The following is a 16,488-nucleotide window of genomic DNA, read 5'->3' on the forward strand; positions in this document are numbered from 1 at the left end:
GCTCCTAGGTTCTTCAGAACCTTTTTTTTTTGTCAGATTCCATGTATATGTGTTAGTGTACTGTATTTGTTTATCTCTTTCTGACTTCACTCTGTATGACAGACTCTAGGTCCATCCACCTCACTACAAATAACTCAATTTTGTTTCTTTTTATGGCTGAGTAATATTCCATTGTATATATGTGCCACATCTTCTTTTTTTTTTTTTTTTTTTTTTTTTTTGCGGTATGCGGGCCTCTCACTGTTGTGGCCTCTCCCGTTGCAGAGCACAGGCGCCGGACGCGCAGGCCCAGCGGCCATGGCTCACGGGCTTAGTTGCTCTGCGGCATCTTCCCGGACTCGGGCACGAACCCGTGTCCCCTGCATCGGCAGGCGGATTCTCAACCACTGCGCCACCAGGGAAGCCCTGTGCCACATCTTCTTTATCCATTCATCTGTCGATGGACACTTAGGTTGCTTCCATGTCCTGGCTATTGTAAATAGAGCTGCAGTGAACATCGTGGTACATGACTCTTTGTGAATTATGGTTTTCTCAGAGTATATGCCCAGTAATGGGATTGCTGGGTCATATGGTAGTTATATTTTTAGTTTTTTAAGGAACCTCCATACTGTTCTCCATAGTGGCTGTATCAATTTACATTCACACCAACAGTGCAAGAGGGTTCTAAGGGCAAATTTCTTGAGAGAGATGAATTGCCTAAAATATTTTTAGTTTAGGAGGAACCTGCCTGTTTTACACTTACATATTTAAGACAAGCCAGAGTTTTATTTCACTTAATAAGCATATTATGTTAAAAATTCAAAGCAAGGATTTGTGGGACTTAGTAACCAGTCACACCTTGGTGTGTATTTTTGCTGACTTCAGACTGTTTTCTTAGAAGGCCCAACTGAGATCAGCTGCTTTGAGGGGATAAATTCTTTTGGTATGCTTTTATCATTATATATGTTTTTAAATTAAAAAAACAGCATATGAGCACTGTAACACATTTAAATTTGAGTCACTTCCCAGTCCCTCTCCCTAGAAATGAGTACTATTAATAATTGGTTGTGTCTTCTTCTAGGGCATATGTTTTCCTAGAATAGAAGTTTTGATTTAGTGGAATACAAGAACATTTTGCACCATGCTGTAGTTTTTCTAGTGGCAGGGTAGGCTTGGATGGAGTCTTAGTGGCTTGTATATGGTTTCTGAGGGCTTTATTGGGGCTTGGGAAGAGTTTCCCATAGATGGGTGACTTTACATAGAGAGGCAAGACAAATTTTTTAAAATTGCTGAGGATTAACTGTGCATGCTCAAAAGGTAAAAGTAATATTACTTTCTTCTTCCCCTTCCCTCTTGTGATATATGTGCTCTTCCTCCCAGAAGCTAGAGTGCAAATTAGTGTTGTTTATGCTGTGTTTAAGCTATGAGTATGTTAAGACTTTTGTGTTAATGTCTGTGGTAGTAGTCATAATTCTTTCTAGTGTCAGAAGCCCAAGTCATATTGGTTTAAGCAAATAAAGGAATTTATGGCTTATTTGACTGAAAAGTTTAGGGATCTGAGTACTCAGAAAAGTAAGAATTTCTCTCTTTTTCTCTTGGTTTTGTTGTTTTTTCTGTTTATTTAATACCCAAGTAGGCTCTTTACACGTGGGGGCTCCAGGATTGTGTCCTATCGACTTAGCTTCAGCATAAAGAGAATATATTGATGAACAACAAGGACCTACTGTACAGCTCAGGGAACTCTGCTCAGTATTCTGTAATAACCTAAATGGGAAAAGAATTTGAAAAAGAATAGATATATGTATATGTATAACTGAATCACTTTGCTGTACACCTGAAACTAACACAAGATTGTTAATCAACTATACTCCAATATAAAATAAAAATTTAAAAAAAGAAAAAGAACGTATCTTACCAAGAATTTCAATGGAAATTTTAGCATTGACTTTGGCCTGGATTAATGGGCCTGAATCAAATAAGTGTTCCTGGACTGTTATAAGTGACCAACCCACCACAATTATGTAGACGTGATGATAGAGGAGCTGTAGTTTAGGTTATTCTAGGCTGTACTAGAATAATAACTCCCAAATCTCAGGGACTTTATGCAGCAAAAGCTTATTTCTTGCTCATGCAAAGTCAGCACACAAGGCTAGGTGATAACTCTAGTAGTCCATGTGGTAACTCAAGAATCCATACTGATTTCATCTTGATCTTAACATGGAGCTTCCACAGTTGCTTCATCAGGGAATGAAGAAGCCCAGACATTTATGCATGAGCTATAATGCTTTAGCTTGGTACTTAACACAGAGCTTACAGCCCATTATACAAAATTAGCCACATGGTTCTGCCTAACTGCTAGTGTGCTGGAAAATGTGTTAAATAATAGGGTTCTTTGATGAGCAGAAATATGTCTGCCACAAACTTAACAGAATAAAAAAGCGTAGTGAGTGATGCAAGTAGGCATAGATGACAAATGTCAATTATAGCCTATAACTCTAAACAATGCTTAAAATGTTGATATACAGAATTATGTTCAGAATTTGAAACTACTTGCTCTTTGGAATGTTCTACGCCCCAGTTTGACTTGTTTTTATTTAAAGTAATTCATGGACTCATGGTTGAAAATCACTGACTTTAAAAGTAATTTCCAGAATGCAACTCATTTTTAGGTTGGAGACTGTGGTTATAACCATAATAAGTTAATCAGTTACCTCATAATTGCTGATTTCCATGGATATTATAGTTTAAACCAGTACATCTCAAATTATTTGTGATGATGGACTAGTTTCTTTTAAAGTTTCTACTGATGCTTTTATAAAATACAATAAAAGTTTAATGCTAGAAAAAATGACATAAAAAGAGACATATGAAATACAGGCCCTACTTTTTTTTTACTGTTAGATTCAACATTTATAAAACTACTCTCAACCTGTGTACTTAGCTTGTTGTGGGATAGGTAACGAAGAGACTGTGGACCTTTACTGGTCCATGGATCATATTTTCAGGAGCGTGGTGTAAAGGACTGTGGTTAATGCTTTGCAAATATTATCCACTTTAATTCTCATAACCTTATGGGTTAGAGGTACTGTGTATCACTATTTATAGAAAACTGGGCACAAAGAGTGTGAGTAAATTGCCCAGGGTCACACAGATGCCACACAAATCCCACATAGTCCAGTTTGACTCCAGAGTCCATGTGCTTGTCTGCCTCTGATTTTGCAAAGATGAAATGAGGTAGCATTCTAGTCCGAGACTGTCAAGAATGGACATAGATACAGGGAGAGGAAGTTACAAATTGGAATTAATTCATTTGCCTAAAAAAAGAGAAGGTTAAGGATCACATAGTGATTTTCATATAAAAGTAGAGTTACAGAGGATACTGACGACTGTTCTTTTATCCTGTAGTGAGTCTGCATCTGTTTACATTTTACCTTAGTTAGTATTATAATCCCTGATTTACAAAACAAAATAATGATAGTATTTCCTTGAAATACGTGTCTTTCTGCCATAACTCAGTTTCATATACTGAGTACTTTGTTTCATATACCGAGTACTTTGTTTCTTTTATTCTTTCTCTTAATTCTTTTTAGTTTGATAGCGTAATCAACCAAATTGTTACTATTACACTCGTATAAACATAGAAATAACATTTCTTTCTACAGGAATCAGTATTTTAAGGAGAAAATGTAAGTAATGATTGTCTGTTACGATGGTAATAGATGATCATGTTGCTGTCTTAATTGTTTTACATCATTAAATTCTTGATTTAATGAAATTGGAAACTTTTAGAGTATTTGAATTTCAACAACAGTATATTTAGTAAATTTTTAAAAATCTTCTTCCTATAGAAATCTGGTTAAGAAGTACTGTCCCAAACGTTCCACCAAAGATGAAGAGCCAAGGTAAATTATATACCTATTTACTGTTGCATATTAAAATTTAAAAGACCTATATTTTTGTTATTTAGTAAAATATAAATGCCATTAGCGTTTTATGTTTATTGTAATAAAAATCATAATGTTTATGAAAGAGGAAACTACTATTTTTTCTTATGAGGTTGCATACTTCAGTGGGCTTGATAATAGCTTTTTAGAATAGTTGAAGTGTGATTTCTAAGTAATAGGTGGACTGGGACTCCACTTGAATGATGTAGTCTCCAGAAGAAAAGGGTATTTTTTCCATACTTTATTTTGTAGTTGTCAGCTTGTTAGATTCTTGCTTTTACTTTTACAGGTAGTAAAACAATTCGGCTGGTTGGTTTAAAGGGGTAATGAAAAGGAATAAGGTTTTCAGGGTAATTTTGGAACTCTGAATAAAAGGTTAGGAATTGCCTATGAGCTTTTTGGCATTCTTAAACGGGGATACATGGATAGTTGTAAAATGCAGAAACAAAAGGAGACTAGACTTAGAACAACTTTGTGTGTAATTGTCAGTTAGAGGATTCTCAGGTTTAGTGTTAATGGAGTCCTAGCTGAGCTGTCCACCTTCAGCTTATGTAAGAGTGTTCTGGCAGTGTATTCAAGTAGATCTATACATTTTCATACAGTGATTCTCTTTGTTTCTCTCCTTCCCTGCACACACATTTTTTTTTTACCCTTATTTTTGCCCCTTCTTACCCCTCTGTGGTGCCAACCATAGTGGCACTTCACTTGCATTCAGGATGTGGGCAGGCAGCTGTGTCCAGAGCTGATAGCAAAATTATTCTGTAGATCACCCATCGAGATGCATTTGAGTGGTATAATTGGCAGGTTCTGTCCTCTAGAACAAGCATTATCATCTCTGTAATAGGTTCAGCTGCCAAGCCTAGGAATCCAACCAAGTTCATTCCCAAGCTCAGGGCAGTTAATTGGCAACTTAAGAGATTCCAGTATGCTAAAAGAGCCTGCATGTAGTATTCTTATATTTTTTGACCCCAAATATCCTTTTATTTATAAATTAAGACTGCCTAAAGATATATAAACATATACAACTTGAGCTTAAGCAGGATTCTTTTCATACAAAGTTAATTTAGAGCTAGTAACTGAGATTTAGGTTGAATATGTTAAAATTTGTTAAGTATCAGTCTCAATCTATACCTCACAAAAACATTTATAATGAAAGTAAAAATAAATTTCACCATTTTTAATATGTTTTTGTCAGGTTTACTTCGTGTATAGCCTTTTTTAACATCCTTAACGAGTTAAATGACTATGCAGGACAGCGAGAAGTAGTAGCAGAAGAAATGGCGCACAGAGTTTATGGTGAATTAATGAGATATGCTCATGATCTGAAAACTGAAAGAAAAATGGTAATTCTTATCATTTTTATACAGTTATAATAGTATATGAAATATTTTCACAGAAATGAAGTAATTACTTTGCTTTTTAAAATAATGTATAGTCATACAGCATAAACTGGTTTTCTATTTCTCTAAATTTCTTCTAGCTAAAATTATCTCAAGACATTCTTGCTAATTTGTGATCCTTTTGGATTTAAGACTGAGGTTTGGTAAACTCCAGCCAGTGGGACAAATCTAGCTTACTGCCTGTTTTTGTTTCGTAGTTACCATGAGCTAAGAATCGTTTTTACATTTTTAGATAGTTGAAAAGAAAATGAAAAAAAGAATATTTTATGACATGTGAAAATTATATGAAATTCAAATTTTAGTGACCATAAAGTTTTATTGGAACAGGCGCACACTCATTCACTTATATATTGCATGTGGCTGCTTTTGCATTATATTAGCAGAGTTGAATATTTGTAACAGAGACAGAGACCGTGTGGTTTGCAAAGCCTAAAATGTTTATTTGACCCTTTATAGAAAACTTTGTCAACCCCTATTTAGATAATCATGTATTTTCCAAGAGATTATATCTGTCTTAAAGATTGCTTAAAATATTTAAATAATAGTCTATAAAATGCATTTTAGAGAATTTTGCTTTACTAATAATCTCTTCCTAAGTCTTGATAAAGTTTACATAATTAGTACCTTGAAAAAAAATTAAGTGAAAAGCCTTTTGGGGACTTTAGGCTCTAATTGGTATTTAATTATAATTAAAAAATCTGTTTTGTTTGTTTTTTTGGTTGTTGTTAATGATCTTCAGCATCTTCAAGAGGGACGAAAAGCTCAGCAATACCTTGACATGTGCTGGAAACAGATGGATAATGTGAGTTATAGTGTTTTCATGTTTAACATAAAATTTTGTAGCATTTAGCTCTGAATGCTCTTATGCTTCATATCTATTTGAGTTTAATATTTCTCAGTGTAGTATTATTTATAATTTGACATTGGTGTAAATAGACAATATGAGACCATTTTGTCTGTTTTCCTTTTTTTCTACATGGTTCTGTACTTGTACCAATTCTATAATCTTCAGATAATTAATTGTAAACATTTAGGAAGATTCTTTTTGACTTTGCCATTGTTACTATATAATATTGATAGAGGATAGAAGTAATAAGGAAATATTGATACATCTTAGAAGACCATGTGACTGAGACTAAGAGAAACTAGATTCTAGTTCTGCCTTTTCCTTAGCACCTGATTTTTTCTTGACTTCAGTTTTAGCAAATGAAAAATGAAGACAGTGAACTAGATGATATGAAATGTTTCTTCCAGTTCAGTGATTCTATAATTGGGTGTTTCATAGACTGTCTCACTGTAGGAAATAAAGTACTTTATAGGGCAAAATTATAAAAGCATAATAATTATTTACTTTAAAAACTTTCCAAAGGTACTTATTAGTGTGGTTTTTCTTAAATATCCTGGCATACAGTCATTTGAAAACCAAGATGTTTACATAGAACGTTTTATCTTCTTTACTTAAAACACTCTGCCAAATGATGTGCTGTCGTTTAAGGTTAATGTTCTTTCTTGAACCCTCATGTTAGCAAGCAGTTTACTCTTTCCCTGCATATTTTTATGATGGACACTGTATTCCTTGAAAATTATGCTGAAGGGAGTTTTTCTTGTTAATCAAAGTAGCTTGTGGTTGTTGGAAAAAGGACAAGTCTGAGATTTTTTTTAAAAGTATGCATATATGTTTACAGTTTTCAGCTTTTTTTCTTTCTTTTTTAAAGGCACGGATTAAAAGCTTAGATTAAATTTCTACTATATAACTGTCACTGATGTAAGATTCTAATCACCAGTACTGATTGAGAATTCTTAGGTATATTAATAGTCTGTTTTCATTTTTGTTTTGATTTTCTTTCTAATTGGTTTCAGAAAGACTTCTAAGGAGTGTTTACATTTATTAAATTTTAAATTGCCTTAACTAGCATCCTTAGTATCTGCCACCCAGTGAATGTGTATGTATGTGTGTCTTTCATTTGCACAAAATAACAGACTCCTACACTCATGAGTTATTGGTCCCTTTAAAAACTGGAGTTGACACAAATCATTCCTGTTGATATGTGCTGACTTACCTTTAGAACAATTGTTAGTTATTAAGCAAAAGTAATAAGGGTCATAAGAAACAAGCATCAAAAAATGTAGGAGAGATTTCTTTAAGGCGTTAACAATATTGTGAAATAAAGGTGAGTTCAGCTCAACTCATGTTTATTAAAGCATCGGTAACATGTATTGAATCTGGTACAAAAGCAAATATGATATGGTCTTGTTTTTGTGGAGCCTGCAGTCTGGTGAGAAAGAGACACAAATATAATTTCTGTGTATTATGTAGAAATATGTGCAGGATCCCTTTTATAGTCCCATGTCTTCATGTCTAATCAAGAAAATGAAATTGTAAAATTCCTAACATGTTTGCAATAATTGAGAGGATATTTAAAGAACTAGGAGAGAAAGATTGAATTAGTGACAGAGTATTGAACATTGAGAAAAAAAAATTTTAAAGACAGTTATTAACCCAGGATAAACAAAATAGGCCCCACTGACATTTAAGTTGAGGGCAGAAGACAGTAGCCTGTGAAGATTTTGAAGGAATGGTCAGAGATTGAGAAGATTGAAGCATCAGAAATGCCAGGTCTATCAGGTGGTTCCAAGTAACAGATCATATGAGTTTATAAGAACAAAGCTCAGAAACAGGTCAGTTCCAGAGTTGGTCAGTAGCTCAGTGATGTCACCAAGGCTGCTTTTTCTATCTGTCCACGTTGCTGTCTTGACCATGGCCTTTTGCCTCAGGCTTGTCCCTTTATGGTCAACAGTTGATTTAAGCAGCCAAGCACCACATCCTCATTCAGCTGCATGCAGAAGCAGGAGAGAGGAAGCATTTCTCTTTTGTTTCCTCTTATCAGGGAAGGAAAGCTTTCCCAGAAAACCCCAGCAGAATTCTTCATGGGTGCCTTTGACAGGATTAGATTACTTGACCATGCCCCAGCTGTGGGAAGGCTGGTAAAGCAAGTTATCAGCTGTTTTCAGCCTCCATACAGGGAGGTTGGCTCTTCTGAGAAAGAATAGGGGAGTAGATGTGGCCTTTGATTAGTCTGCGACACAAAGGATGAAGAAACGAGAAATCTTTTCTGGAGTATATCCCTGTATTGTATAATGATATAATATCTTTCAGGGAAGGAGTATTTTTAATATTACTGTACTCATGATTCTTTTGCTGTTGCAAGGAAATTAGTAGGTAGATTTTTTTCACAAACAATAGGACACTTAATATAAAAGTATTTTTGTATATGATTTGCCTCAAATTACACCAAAATTAGTAGCTATAGCTGTTCAATTTGAAAACACAGCCCTGAACTGAGTTTCAGAGAATTAAATGTGGAAATTTAACTTTAATCTTTACAGGAAAGTGACATTCTGTATATTATGTATATTCAGATATATTTATGCTATGAATAAATTTTTGTATCTCATTTGATATCTCATACTAATCAAAATAGTAAGTACATTTTAAATTTTTTATAAGAAATTTCTGAGTACATTTATTTGATGTAAGTTACAGGTATGTCTGGTTCTAGGTATAAGGCAAACTGAACTAACTCAGACAACTTTTGGCTACAAATACCTAGATATAAAAGCTAAAATATTTTTTATTGTATTTTAAGCTCTTAGCATAGCTACCTGAAAGAAAGGGAAATTTCTAACTGCTGGAAACTAAGGATAAACTAAAAGCCAGAGCAATAGTTGTGTGAGCTGATACAGTGGCATTTGAAAAGTGGTTCTAGAGGTTTTGGGGGGTATGGTTTAACAGGATACAGTGGCATTTGAAAAGTGGTTCTAGAGGTTTTGGGGTATGGTTTAACAGGACCTTGCTAAGGACTTGAGGTTTAGTACTCACACACTGACAAAGTTTAGGTTTTAGCTCTGTATGTTTGGAGAGTTGGAACTGAAATCCCTGTATAAAGTTTGACTCTTTGAAGGACTAAACCTTTAGTGAAAGGTGGCAGGAACTCTGCCCACTGGCCAAGGGAGATAGCGAAGAACCTTGTCTCTATATGAAGGTCAAGGAGTAGGAGGTATCCTGTGAGAAATTTAAACCTTTTGACCTTGTAGTTATGAGGTTTGCACTATCTGAATAGTTTTGTAATCCTCAAGACAAGAAATTGACATTGTAACTGGTTAGGTAAATAGAAAATGTTGACATCCTGTGCTTTCTTCTGAGTAATTCTCAGAATACAGGTAGCAAGGCATATATTTTCCAGACAAGAAATTGGAAGAGTCTCCTCTGTGGAATTTAATTAGTTGAGAGGAAAGACTTAAAGATACAGGCACCATGGTTTCTCCAAGGAAACCACCTGTCCTTATCACTGTAGAAGAAAAGGCCGTAATCCAATTAGCTTTTAAAATAAGAGCAGATAGGCAGGTATCCCCAGACATTTAAAGAAAACATCTAATGTAAACACCAGAGTATGCAGAAAAACTAGTATGCAGAAAAAAAAGCAACTTTGAAGAAACAGTGACTGTGAAAGGAAATAGAAATTAAAAAGCAAAAACAAACAAGCAAAACCCAGAACTATTATTAACATTTTCATAGGAAATAGAGAAGTTATTACATCCATGAAATAGGAACAAGATAATATAAAGAAAGGAACATATAAAGAACAAAAAAGAACTTTATGGTAGCAGAAATGAAAAGCTCACTAGAAAGAATGAAATTGAAGAAATCTCTCAAAGTAGAGCAAAATGACAGGGATTGAAAATATGAGAGAAAATATAAGAGAATTAGAGGGACTCATCCTATAGGTTCATTTTCAAGATAATAAGCATCTTAAAAAGAGAAAACATAGAAAATGGATAGGCAAAATTAATTCAAGAAAATTTCCCCAGAACAGAAAGACATGAGTTTCCAGATCGAAAGGATTTTCCAGGTGCTCAGCACAGTGGATTCACAGCAAGACATATCTTCATGAAATTTCAGAACAGTTAGGAGAGAGAGAAGATCCTACCAACCTCCAGAGAGAAAAAACAAAACAAAATAAACATTTTATGCAAAGGATCAGGGATCAGAATGGGATCAGGAAGCCAGAAGACAGTGGAGTGGTACTTTTACATTTCTGAAGAAAGAAGATTTCCTACTCAGAGTTTCATACCTGGCCAAATTTTATCAATTAAAATAGATGGAAAGGCATTTTCAGTCATGGAGACTTAAACAATTATCTCTTTTAGGAAGCTTAGGAAGCTACTGCTGAATGTGTTCTAGCGAAATAGAGAAATGAACCAAGAAAGGGGCAGGTGTGGAATAAGGAAATAGGAGATTCAAATTAAGGGAGAATTGAAAGGAATCCCCAGGAAATGGTGAAGGGAAATCCCAAGGTAACAGTTATTCAGTAGGCCTAGTTTGGTAACCATTTCAAATTTTAACAGGTTACAAACCTTTGGGTTCTTGATTTCATTAAGAAGATAAAATTGATAGAATTCTGAATATGTTTGAATTATAACTGAGGAGAGATGTAAAGAACTGGGGACACTAGGGTTGAATTAGAGAAAAGTACATTGAAAACTAAAGCAAATTTTTAAGGAAAAGACATTAACTTCAGGATAAAAAAATATACAGGAAAGTAAATATATCACATGCTCAGTTGTGAATAGGTTTTGCAAAGTCATAGTAATTTGAATTAAATTTAAAAAATTTTAGAGGCCATTCTGGGCAGATGGTATTCCTGGGACACTTGGAAGAAGCAACACAAAACCACTTTGGAAGGATGTTTCCACATTCTAAGCTACGTTGGGATTCCATCAAAAAAAAAAAAGAAAAGAAAAGAAAACAAGCAAACACCAAAACCAATCAACCAAACATAAAAACCAAACAAAAAACACCAAACAAACCAAAAAAGTCCTGCTTAAGATGAGCTTAAAATAAAAAATTACAAAATACATATTATTACTTTTCTTATTATAAAGAGATTGAGATACATAATAAATATTAACTCAGTCATGCCTATGATTTTTTTTCCTTAACAGTCTTATGACGTCTGATATTTAAGGCACATGGTTTAATTGTAATAGTAAAATTCTTTGCTAATTTAGAAAAATTTTACTTGTAATATGTAATTTTACACAATACACAGTGGCAATACCTTAAAGTTACTTTCTTCTTTATTGAGGTATAGTTGGTTTACAATATTGTGTTGGTTTCAGATGTACAGCAAAATTATTCACTTATATATATATAAATTCTTTCAGATTATTTTCCAATATAGGTTATTATAAGATATTGAATATAGTTCCTTTTGCTTTACAGTAAATCCTGTTGCTTATCTGTTTTATGTATAGTAGTTTGTTTCTGTTAACCCCATACTCCTAATTTATCCCCCTATTCCCTTTCCCCTTTGGTAACCATAAGTTTGTTTTCTATGTCTGTGAGTCTGTTTGTGTTTTGTATATACATTTACTTGTATAATTTTTAGATTCCACTTATAAGTGATGTCATATAATATTTGTCTGATTTACTCTGCTTAGTATGATATTCTCTAGGTCCATCCATGTTGCTACATATGGTAATATTTCATTTTTTTATGGCTGAGTAATATCCTATTTATATATATATACACACATATATAGCACATCTTCTTAAACCAGTTGTCTGTTGATAGGCATTTGGGTTGTTTCCATGGCATAGCTATTGTAAATGGTGCTGCTGTGAACATTGGGGTGCATGTATCTTTTCAAATTAGAGTTTTCATCTTTTCTGGATATATGCTCAGGAGTGGGACTGCTGGATCATATGTTAGTTCTATTCTTAGTTTCTTGAGAAACCTGCATACTGTTTTCCACAGTGGCTACACCAATTCGCATTCCCACCTTGTAGGACAGTTCCCTTTTCTCCACACTCTCTCCATTGTTTATTATTTGTAGACTTTTTTGATGATAGTCATTCTGACCAGTGTGAGGTGATACTTCATTGTGGTTTTGTTTGCACTTCTCTAATAATTAGCTATGTTGAGCACCTTTTCATGTGGCTGTTGGCCATCTCTATGTCTTCTTTGAAGAAATGTCTAGGTCTTCTGCCCATTTTTTGATTGGGTTGTTTTTTTGATATTGAGGTGTATGAGTTGTTTATATATTTTGAATATTAACCCCTTATCAGTCACATCATTTGCAAACATTTTCTCCCATTCTATAGGTCTTTTTATTTTGTTGATGCTTTCCTTTGCAAAAGCTTTTAAGTTTGATTAGGTCCCATTTGTTTAGTTTTGCTTTTACTTCTTTTGCCTTAGGAGACTGATCTAAGAAAATATTGTTGCGATTTATGTCTGAGAATGTTTTGCTTATGTCCTCTTCTAGGAGTTTAATGGTGTCCTGTTTTATGTTTAGGTCTTTAATACATTTCGAATTTATTCTTATATAAGGTGTTGAGGGAGTGTTCTAATTTCATTGATTTACATGTAGCTGTCCAGTTTTCCAAACATCACTTGCTGAAGAGGCTGTCTTTTCTCCATTGTATATTCTTGCCTCTTTTGTCATAGAGGTGTGTCATAGGTGTGTGGGTTTATTTCTGGGCTCTCTTTTCTGTTCCATTGATCCATATGTCTTTTTTTGTGCCAACACCATGCTGTTTTGATAACTATAGCTTTATAGTATTGTCTGACATCTAGAAGGGCTATGCCTCCAGCTTTAGTTCTTTTTCCTCAGGATTGCTTTGGCAATTCTGGGTCTTTTATGGTTCCATATAAATTTTAGTATTATTTGTTAACTTCTAAATGAGATAAATCTAATTTTATTTTTCAGCATTTTAATTTTTTTTAACAGAGTAAAAAGAAATTTGAAAGAGAATGTAGAGAGGCAGAGAAGGCACAACAGAGTTACGAAAGATTGGATAATGATACTAATGCAACCAAGGCAGATGTTGAAAAGGTAAGAAATAATCCAAAATGACTTTAATATCAAAATATTATTACTTGCATATGGAGAGTAGTTACAATATTTGTGTTGGTATTAGAGTTTCCTCAAGAGATACACTACATTGGGCTTCCCTGGTGGTGCAGTGGTTGAGAGTCCGCCTGCCGATGCAGGGGACACGGGTTCGTGCCCCAGTCCGGGAAGATTCCACATGCCATGGAGCGGCTGGGCCCGTGAGCCACGGCCGCTGAGCCTGAGCGCCAGGAGCCTGTGCTCCACAATGGGAGAGGCCACAACAGTGAGAGGCCCGCGTACTGCAAAAAAAAAAAAAAAAAGATACACTACATCTAAATCTAAGATACACAAATATTTGCATACTTTACACATATTGGTCTGAGAAAGTAAATCGAATAAAATTAATATATTAATGTTAACTGCATTCTGAGTGTATAGGAGAGACATAGTTGCTATTAGGAATGAGCTTCTATCCTATTTAAAAATAAGATAGAGAGTCTAAGGTATGTTGATGGGATATGCAAATAGAGGTTGGATAGTGTGCTTCCCAACTATACAGAAGGGAAAGCATGATAAAACTGTCAGAAATGTGATATCAACTATTTGTTTATTATTTGATTAATTCAGTCATTCATTTTGGAAAACTGAATTCTCTCTTGTCATTCACTGACTGATTCTGGACCAGATGTTCTGTAACATTACTGTTGGTAGGATCAGCCCTGTAACTATTGCTGCTTAGCTTCTCCTTCTCCCCTGCTGTATGCTCTTTATCTTAGGACATTTGACACAGTGATAATGCTGAAATGTTGTTATTTTGAAAAATAGATGAACCTTACTCCATGTTTTTGTATATACAAAGGCCCAACATTAGTATATTTTCTCCTTAGAATTTTGTAATTTCCTATAGCATCGGAACAAGAAAAAGCAAGAAGAAAAGAATAATTTATTTTCTACCTTCCATTTTCTTTACCAGTTTTTAAAAAACCCCAAATCATATACATTTCAGGTTACAGTTACCTTAAAGTTCTTCTAGTATAACTTATGATGGCGTTTATCTTGTCTACCCAATTTTTTTTTTTTTTTGGCGGTATGCGGGCCTCCCACTGTTGTCGCCTCTCCCATTGCAGAGCACAGGCTCCGGACGTGCAGGCCCAGCAGCCATGGCTCACAGGCCCAGCCGCTCCGCGGCATGTGGGATCTTTCTGGACCGGGGCACGAACCAGTGTCCCCTGCATCGGCAGGCAGACTCTGAACCACTGCACCACCAGGGAAGCCCTTGTCTACTCTATTTTTAATAACATCTCTTATGATAGTAAGTTCCCTGTTATTGGGAATATAGAGTCTTAAAATAGTCTGTCCATTTTTTTAAAAAAAAATTACCATTTCCTCATATTGACCCCATTTGTCTCCCTGTTCAGCTTTATTTTCTTTGAGGTACCAGAAAAATAACAAATCTATATTTTTCTCAAAATAGGTTTTTAGATATTTGTAGCAGATTATCTACCCCTAGATGAACTATTGTGTTTCTTCACCTATTGCACATATGAAATATCTTCAAGTTACTTTTCAGATATCTTCAAGTTACTACTTTCCTTTGGATACCATTTAATTAACCAATATTCTTTGTTACCTCAAATTGGGTATAGTTCAGTCTGACCAGTTCTGAGTTTGATTACCTCCTTTGTTTTGAACACTAAATTTATGTTAATTATACCCTAAATGTATATCAACTTTTTGGGCAACCACATTGTTTGGCTTGACTCTCATTGAGTTTATGGTTAACTGAAATCCCCATGTCTTTTCACATAAGGTGTGGTATAAGAATATGTGTCTCAGACAGAACTTGTACTGTTGGTTTTTTAAATGTATATGCTACATCTGTATCAATGATCAGATTCAATCCTGTTGTTAAGATTTTTGGATCCTGATTTTGATCATCCACTATATTAATTTCCTTCCAGGCATCATGTCATACACATAATGTGTTATCATTACTTGATAAAAGTGTGGACCACAACACTTGCAAACAGCACTATTTTATATATGGGAAACTTCCTTGCTGGTTGACATTGACTCCTTAAGAACTCCTTTGACTTATTATCAAATATCAATTGAATACATAGTTTATGTACTGGGCAAGTTAGGTGAACTCTTTAACTGGACTCTCATTTTTAAATTACTCGTTTTGTCTATAAAGGTATCTTTAGAGACAGGTCAGACGTCTTGAAATCTAGATATAACTAGTTAGTTTCACCTAACTAGTTCAGAATTTTAATGTTTATATCTTCCTTTTTTATTCTTATTTGTTTGTAACCCCTTTAATTATTAGAGAATTAGGAAAACTTTGAGGTTTTACTTTAGATACCAGAGAGCAGAGGAATTCTGTTTTAAGTGACCAGGAAGGGAAGGGAACATAGTTTCAAGTAACTACTTATGAAAGTTTAAAAAAAAAGCATAAAAAAACAGGTGAAGAGGGAGCAAGCCGATTACTGTATCTTCCTAAAGAAAAGGAAGTCAGTTACACAAAACCATGAATATACGTAACACTATCAAACTGTACACTTAAAAATGATTAAGATGGTAAATGTTATGTGTATTTTGCCACAATTAAAATTTTAGAAAATTTAATGAAATATAAAAAGAAAAAGAAAGAAAGGAAAGGCAGTAGATGTGAAGCCCAGAATATGCCAGGGAAGGTGTCAATTATTTTAGCTTCTAGCCTTATTCTCTTACAAACCTGCTGGAGCCTTTCTCCAAGGCCTTGGGAATCACAGCCAGTGACTTGGAACATGAGGAGCTTCCCCTGAAAGAACCATTGTGGGTAGGGGATATTTTGGAATCCTTTTATTCCATCATAGTTTGTGAGAGGAGGGAGAAAAGGGAAAGAAGTGAATGAATGTGTACTTAGGATCCCAGGTTAGAACTTGAAGTGTTTTTTTTCTGTAGAAATATTTTGGGCCATGGTGTTTAGTTTTCATAGTATTTATTTATTTTAATTTTCAAGTACACTGTGGATTAAATGGATTTTTGTGGACTTACCTGAGATCTTGACTGCCATGTATTTCTGTAGGTCAGTATGTTTCTGAGTTCAGAAGAACTAACTTGTAGACCTACTGTTAGAAGGTTAGGGATTACAATTGTAAAAACTAGAATTAGAATAATGAAGTGTATTCACAATGTGCTTTTATTGATATAATTTTCAAAGCACTCTTATCTAACATGATTTATAGCTTGGAACACTGAAAAATTTTCAATTTTGTTTTTTTCTA

At 34.5% G+C, this 16,488-nt stretch overlaps 1 protein-coding gene across 7 annotated transcripts in view; it reads left to right on the top strand.

The window, feature by feature from the left end:
• The window catches only part of FNBP1L (formin binding protein 1 like), a 122,152-nt gene that overhangs the window by 82,246 nt on the left and 23,418 nt on the right, over nucleotides 1–16,488 (top strand). For 5 of the 7 annotated variants that reach the window (XM_067040140.1, XM_067040143.1, XM_067040138.1 and 2 more), the window contains exons 3-6: nucleotides 3,828–3,881; nucleotides 5,119–5,266; nucleotides 6,063–6,125; nucleotides 13,115–13,219. In XM_067040140.1, the coding sequence (XP_066896241.1) occupies nucleotides 3,828–3,881; nucleotides 5,119–5,266; nucleotides 6,063–6,125; nucleotides 13,115–13,219 (370 nt within the window). Of the gene's footprint in view, nucleotides 1–3,642; nucleotides 3,666–3,827; nucleotides 3,882–5,118; nucleotides 5,267–6,062; nucleotides 6,126–13,114; nucleotides 13,220–16,488 lie in introns of those variants that run through there. The other 2 variants (XM_067040148.1, XM_067040145.1) reach the window with 2 other exon arrangements.

The sequence above is a fragment of the Kogia breviceps genome, chromosome 1 (assembly GCF_026419965.1).
Source record: "Kogia breviceps isolate mKogBre1 chromosome 1, mKogBre1 haplotype 1, whole genome shotgun sequence".
NCBI classification, from domain to species: Eukaryota; Metazoa; Chordata; class Mammalia; order Artiodactyla; family Physeteridae; genus Kogia; species Kogia breviceps.